We start from the raw sequence: 7,121 nt of genomic DNA, 5'->3' as shown, positions 1-7,121 counted from the left end.
TGTGTTCATATCAAAGACACTAAAATGAAACTCCATAAACAAAAAATAGGTGATGAAGAATGTGCAAATGTGACCCGATTTAAGTGGTTTGTAATGTAATTTGAATATTTAAGTGGCATCCTTTGTGTACATTGCAAGCGATGTTAGTTTTGTGCACCATCGACACTTCAGGCTTTGTGTGCACTACACCATTGAACAATGTGAACAACTTTAGAACTTGTTTGTTAAACCAGTTCAAAAAACAGCTAAATATACATTGTAGATTTGGCATGGATCAAAGTGCACGTTTCAAATGGATTTCTTCAAAAAAAAAAAAAAAATCAAAGAACAGCTGTGGTAAAGTAAGGTAAAAGGTAACCGTTTAAGAGTTACACCCAAATTGTTGCATACCAAATTTTACAGCACAGAATGTTTGTGCATTAGTCTAATATTTTAGTGTAATGGCTCACAAATCTCCATAACTAATAGCATTAACTATATTTAAATGGTGATGTTTCCATCTTAGCTTTCAATTGCCATCTTTCCTGCATATTTCCAAACAATCCTTCCCAGCATTTGCATAGAGAACAGTATAAATGAACACACAAAAAACAGTTAACTTGGACAAAAAAACACATTTATTAGCAGTGCTGAATCATCCCATCTTGGCTGGTCTTCCAGAGATCTTCATCTGAAGACTTGTCAGCACAAGACATCTAGTCCAGCTGTGTGCAAAAAAGACATCAAGTCATTAGTTATATTCAAAAGGCAATGTTTAGATTTTCCCCACAACTTGACAGGCACGAGTGAGTTATCAATAAGGCCGTTACTGTGTTACACTCTGCCTAATAAGAGTTTATTTTCTAGATAAGCAACAGTGCCATGTTGTGATGGTTTGCTTAACTGTTTGCAGAGTCTTTCAGACCCGTTACAACAAAACACATTACCAACACTGCGGATTACTTTGTAGTAGTCAAATACACTAATGAATTAAGTTGACAATTGACAACAGTATTTACCTTCACGAAGCCGATGTCTTTAGCGTACTGCCTGAAGCACTGGCGGCACATGTTGAGTCCGTATTTACGGATCAGACCGTGTCTGTTCGAGCATACCCGGCTGGAATAAAAACAAAAAGGAGAGCACATGATTACTTTCAGTTTCTGAAGTGATATAGTAAAAGATGGCTGTAATTCATCCATTCATAAAAAGTACAATGCCGGGAGACAGCATGAAGTCTTCACCGGTTATCACAGGCAAGCCTTTCTCTTTGCATCACGGCTAATCCTAGCCTAGCTCACCGTATTTTAGTTCTAAAACTGGCGGGCTTATAGTGTTTTCTGCCACATTCACATAGACAACATGAGTATGTTACAGTGCAGCACAATTTATTTTAATCAAATACGAACAGTTTAGTGTCAAGAGCAATACGGCAGCTAACCGTGCTAAACAGTGCTGCTGTTAACGTTACACTAGCACAGCGCATCCGCACCCTCCACCGCCATATTAGCTCACGGTCGGCTCCCATGCGGTGCACGACTGTTGGTGAATTATCAACCACCACGAACCCTAAAATCGCTTAAATCGACTCGTTACTGCTCAAATGTCGATAATAGACACATTAAGAGCGGGACTGACCAGGATCTGGATCCCTGTCCGAATTTTCTGGGGTGACTCCAGTAGAGCTGCTGATGGCCCATCTTGTCTCTCTCAGTCGAGTGTCGGAAAGGAAGAAAGAAGGCCGCGCGTGCGCCAATGAAGCGTCCGACTGGGAGTGTTTCCGGTTGTGAAGTTGTGAAGCAGCGCCCCTCAGCGGCGGAGAGACGTGCAGCAATGCAACAGGACAGCCTGCAGGGGGCGCCACACCCAGTGCGCACCATAGACTGGATCAGAGCGCTCTGGACTGGATAACTAAAGAGGGTTTAGGTTTAACACGATCAGTGATGATTAGGAAAATTGGGTTAACTGAATAATCAAAAGGCAGGCTGCAAGCTGAGTATGGGAAAAATATTTTTTTCGTAAATTCAAATCACTATAGGCCTAATTTGAACTATGTGTGATTGACATTTTCTGAGAAACTAATTTGGAGGAAAAAAGACAAAACTGTGTGCATGGCTACACATTTCAGACAGATTAAATGTGAGAATATTTAATCCGTTTAAATACTTAATATAGAAAAAGACAGAAAAGCTGCTGTAGCAATGGTCTCCTTTCACTGTGCTGCAGAATGGAGCGGTTCTGGTGGTGTGCATACCTATGTGTGACTGTGGAATGACTGGAAAGATGATGAAGATTAATTTTCTTAAGGGATAAATAAAGCTATCTATCTATCTATCTATCTATCTATCTATCTATCTATCTATCTATCTATCTATCTATCTATCTATCTATCTATCTATCATTTGTATTTTATTGGGATATATTTTCTTACACAGCAATAAGTCAGATAGTCATATAAAACAATGTTACATTTTTAATTGTATTTAAATTACAGTTGTTTCTGTACAACAACAATGATACTGAATTAATAAATGTGTATTTTAAGCCTTGTTCGAGTCATGTGAGTTACTTAAAGGTATAGTAAAGGCGTTTCAGGTCGTGCTGAGCCAGGCCAGCAGTAAGCAGCATTATAGATACATTATGATATTTAGGGTGTCTCGGGTGCCCCCCGCTGGACCGATGCATTGTGGGACAGAGGCAGGGGCAGGCAGTAGTTCCGTATTTGGGGTTTCTCCAGCTAGCTGATTTCCATGCATTCTGCTGGAAGGTATGGAGGAGAACGGGACCGGGAGACCGCCGTACTGACGTTTCCCTCCGACAGGACCGCACGGCTTCTCCGGTGTTAGGTAACTAGTGTGGCTGTGTTTGTTCTGGTTCGTCATGGACGCTGTTTGGAGATTGGCGGTGGTGGACGGGCAGCCTGTAAGTTGCTAGCTCAAGAAGCTAACTTAAAAAGCTAGCGTTTTTCTGGACGCTCGTTGTCGTTTAAGAACCGAAACTGACACGACGTCGACAACTGTTTGTTTCCCAGAGTCATTTCACCTCGGTTCGGCGACATAACAGCAACAGCAGCTCGTATTAATATCGATTAAAGCCGTGCCTGGCTCGGTGTGTGTGAGACAGCGGCCAATTCAGGACAGAAAAACTAACCGTGTAACGTTAAGGCTCCAAGTGAAACAGCGCATATTTACAACAGGAAGGAAACACGGTAGAGGCAGACCGTTAGAGTTAACGGGTCTTTTAACGGTACAGGGATCAATGTGGATTAAAACAGCTGCAGAACAAACCTTTCACTTGATGGACGGAACTCCGTATAGGGGCATACATTTTGTAAAGGAATGCTTATGCATTTATCATCCACTTAATCTACCTACATAGACTATATCAAATATTACTATGTTTAAATACATATTTACTGGTGTCGTTAAATCCTTTTTTGTTGAGTTTTTAACAGTAGAACCGGAAATGAAGTAGCCTAATTAATATCATCACAGACCTCGGTTCAGTTAGTGTCAAATGCCTACCCCGGGCAGTGGTGTCACACTGGCCGTTCAGCTGAGCAGTGATCGTCCAATGGGGTCAGGTAGGAGGACGGAGAGACCGCTGATTTAATAACAAATAAAAGATGGAGGTTTGCTCAGCAGATCCGAGCAGAAAAAGCAAATCAATATGTACAATGCAGTTAGGGACAGCGATTAATGCAGAGGAACATCAAGTATTGAGCTGTAATCAGCATTGATATATCAAGGCAGAGTGTAGAAAGGACACAGATAAGTTCACTATTTAACTGTATTAGTGGTTTTAGTGAAACTGCTTTGTAGAGACCCCTGGATTGGTTTGTGGAACTAAATTAGTAATGATTGTGAATGTACTCCCAATAAGACAATGGATTTTGTTTTTGTTTTTCTCGTTCAGTAATCTAATGGTGTTATCATCCTGCACGTTTCTGCTCTCAAAGTTAATTACTAAGGGCAAGCTATATTTAAAATAAACACTTCCTGTTGCACCATCTTGTATATTAGTCCACAATCTTAATATGTTTAGGGTGAAAACTTTAGTATAAGTGAGAGTTGAATCTTGACCTCAGCAGCAGTTAGCATATACTTATGATTCAAGATTATTTTATCAAACCACTGTTGGAAAATTAAAGCATCACTTTATTTTTACACATTAAATGTTCAGTCTCATTTTAGTGTGGTGAGTCGCTGCCATGGACATCATTTTGATCACTTTCTATTTGATTTTGCATGTATTTGCCATATTGTGATATGCTGCCTATTTGGAAAGTATTCCTCTTGACATTTGATAATCATTTTAACCGTATTGCTCAGCCCTAAGCTTATTTTCTGGTTTATTTTTCATCTAGGTGGTTCATGCACACTGCAACACTGTTGCCTCCCAGCACCCGTCATGCCTTATGGAATATTCATCCACCACCAATGACATTCCAGTGGGATCCATGTTTACAGCAACAGTTCATTTTGCCAACAATTAGCCTCATTGCAGCTTCTTTTTGATTCAGGCTCGCTTCCTGTGCAAAGCACACCATCACAACTGCAAACCCGTGCTTTTTGTTTCTCTACAATCAACTTCTCTCCCTTCGCAAGAGGCTGACCCCCTATCATGAGATTCCGAATCTACAAGAGGAAGGTGGTGATACTGACTCTGGTGGTTGTTATCTGTGGCCTAGCTTTCTGGAGCAGCGGAAGGCAGAAAAAGAACGACACTGGATCATTCCCCAAGGAAGTGGAGATTGTGAAGAAGAGCAACAGCATCAGCAGCAGTAGCAGCAGCAGCATCAACAACCATATCCAGGTGCAAGCCACACCTGCAGTCAGCCGGGCACCTGTTCCACCCCCTGTTATACAAGCAAATGACACACATCCAGAAAAAGCAAAGGATAAAGAGAAGATAACCAAGCCAGAGGTGGATAACACCACTTTAGTTTACCGTGGCATCGTCTTCCAGCTAAATTTTGACCAGACGGTAAGAAATGAGGAGAAGTTTAAGACCTCGCGGCAGAAGGATGATCTGGTTGTGGTGGTTCAGGTTCATAACCGACCAGACTACCTTAAGCTGTTAGTGGACAGTTTGCGGAAGGTGAGAGGTGTGGAGAGCATACTGCTGATATTCAGCCATGATTACTGGTCTCCTGATATAAATAAAGTGGTGGCCTCTGTGGACTTCTGTCAAGTCCTGCAGATTTTCTTCCCCTTCAGCATCCAGCTGTACCCCCAGGAGTTCCCTGGAAATGATCCCAGGGACTGCCCCAGAGACATTCCCAAAAAAGACGCCTTAAAGCTGGGATGCATCAACGCAGAGTACCCCGACTCATTCGGCCACTATCGCGAGGCCAAGTTCTCCCAGACCAAGCACCACTGGTGGTGGAAGCTGCACTTTGTATGGGACAGGGTCCGGGTTCTGAAGGACCACAAGGGTCTGGTCCTGCTGATCGAGGAGGATCACTTCATGTCTCCGGACTTTATCCATCTCTTAAAGTTGATGTCAGCTCTCAAAAGGGAGCAGTGCACAGACTGTGACATCCTCTCGCTGGGGAGCTACAGCCACATTGGCTACTCCAGCAAAGCAAACAAGGTGGAGGTGAAGGCCTGGAAGTCCACTGAGCACAACATGGGGATGGCTCTGAGCAGAGAGACATACCAGAAGCTGTTTCAGTGCACCGACACATTTTGCACTTACGACGACTACAACTGGGACTGGTCCTTGCAACACCTGACTGTGACCTGCCTGCCGTCCTACTGGAAGGTCATGGTCAGCGAGGCGCCACGGGTTTTCCACGCCGGAGACTGTGGCATGCACCACAAGAAATCGTCTTGCTCGCCGATCAGCCAGAAAACCAAGATAGAGAACATCCTACAAAGCAGTGGGAACCAACTGTTCCCAAAGAACCTCCTGATAACAAAGAGACTGCCTGCCAACGGTGTCGGAGGGGTGGCCCCACATGTAAAAAATGGGGGCTGGGGAGATATCAGGGACCATGAACTCTGCAAGAGTTATGTTCGATTACAGTGACCTTAATTGCTACTATTATATATTATTGTCTCTTTTGCATCCTCTATAAAGAAAAAAAGCCTTTTAAAAGTAAATCTTTATGGACTATTCTTCATATTGCCTGTTTTATTGGACTGTTCCAAATAAAGACGAATGTTGGATTTTTGGCTTCTTTAACAGAAAAATGTCTTTACATTGAATTATTTAAGTGATTCCTGGCAAGTCTGCTTTGTTTTGTAAGTTGTAATTAACAATAATATACTAAACAATATATTGTTGTGTTTTCTCTAACAAGGATTTCAAATTAAAAATCTGTGTGGTTACATTAAGTTACCAAAAATGTAGAACCTCTCTAAATCGTGGTAAATTGGAAGGAGCAGGCGAGCGCTCATTGGGGCAGTCACAAATTTGGTGAATCTGTGGACTTTGCAATCCCACTGTGCATGCATAATTAATTTGAAGTTATTTATATCGCACAAATTTGCTGAGATCAAAAGAGATCCTTTGAGACACCTTGTTCCATTTAAATAATCTCCCACTTAGCTTCTCCTCAACAGGTTTCTAGAGCTCACCAAGAGTCTTGTTAGCCCTGCGACTGCAGAAAGGTGCACAGCATTAATAAACAGACCAGTGGTGCTGACATCATGGGGCAAGTGAATGAAACTAGTGTTTCTTAATCTACACAGTAAATGCAGATAGTGCAGGGCGAAGCATTTTATTCCATCACTGTCCAGCTTTATATTTCACCTACACTGTGTCTTTGTTCAGAGATTCTGATTCCACATAAATGCACACAATGCACCTGGAGAGATCCCAAGACACTGACGCAACCCTCTCGTTCGTGTTGTTGCTGTTGTTGAAGATGCATTTACATTTTAAGTGCTTAGACCACAGCTCAGTATCGATGGTTTCCGCTAAGGCCCCAGCTTGGTGGCTTCTCTGAAGCCGCATTGATTCCCCACCCCACCCCCCCTCTGGCAATGTTTAACAATTGGTTCTGCACACTGTTAAAAGTCCTGAATAACTGCAAAGTTACTGCTGACTGGACTCCGCATCCAGTTCATATTAAATACATCCTCAGGCAGACAGCTGGAAGCTTCTCAAAGACTCTGCTCTAAATGTAAAATTCC

The 7,121-nt window shown here is 42.4% G+C and overlaps 2 protein-coding genes across 3 annotated transcripts; one reads left to right on the top strand and one right to left on the bottom strand.

Moving 5' to 3' along the window:
* Positions 1 to 594: 594 nt before the first annotated feature.
* rps29 (ribosomal protein S29) lies at positions 595 to 1,774 on the bottom strand. Its single transcript, XM_084001256.1, has 3 exons — positions 1,618 to 1,774; positions 999 to 1,098; positions 595 to 704 (listed from the first exon to the last, which is right to left on the bottom strand). Exons 1-3 carry the CDS (start codon positions 1,677 to 1,679, stop codon positions 696 to 698), a joined length of 171 nt encoding a protein of 56 aa, XP_083857382.1. The 5' UTR covers positions 1,680 to 1,774; the 3' UTR covers positions 595 to 695.
* A 633-nt stretch (positions 1,775 to 2,407) lies between these two features.
* On the top strand, positions 2,408 to 6,251 carry mgat2 (alpha-1,6-mannosyl-glycoprotein 2-beta-N-acetylglucosaminyltransferase). 2 transcript variants are annotated; one of them, XM_084001253.1, is made up of 2 exons: positions 2,408 to 2,825; positions 4,346 to 6,251. In XM_084001253.1, exon 2 carries the CDS (start codon positions 4,603 to 4,605, stop codon positions 6,010 to 6,012), a length of 1,410 nt encoding a protein of 469 aa, XP_083857379.1. In that variant the 5' UTR covers positions 2,408 to 2,825; positions 4,346 to 4,602; the 3' UTR covers positions 6,013 to 6,251. The 2 variants fall into 2 exon arrangements, with proteins under 2 accessions (XP_083857379.1, XP_083857380.1); XM_084001254.1 differs by having other exon boundaries at positions 2,408 to 2,901.
* The last annotated feature ends 870 nt before the right edge of the window (positions 6,252 to 7,121 follow it).

Source organism: Trachurus trachurus, assembly GCF_905171665.1.
Source record: "Trachurus trachurus genome assembly, chromosome: 24".
Classification (NCBI taxonomy): domain Eukaryota; kingdom Metazoa; phylum Chordata; class Actinopteri; order Carangiformes; family Carangidae; genus Trachurus; species Trachurus trachurus.
This window is presented reverse-complemented; position numbering and strand designations above follow the sequence as displayed.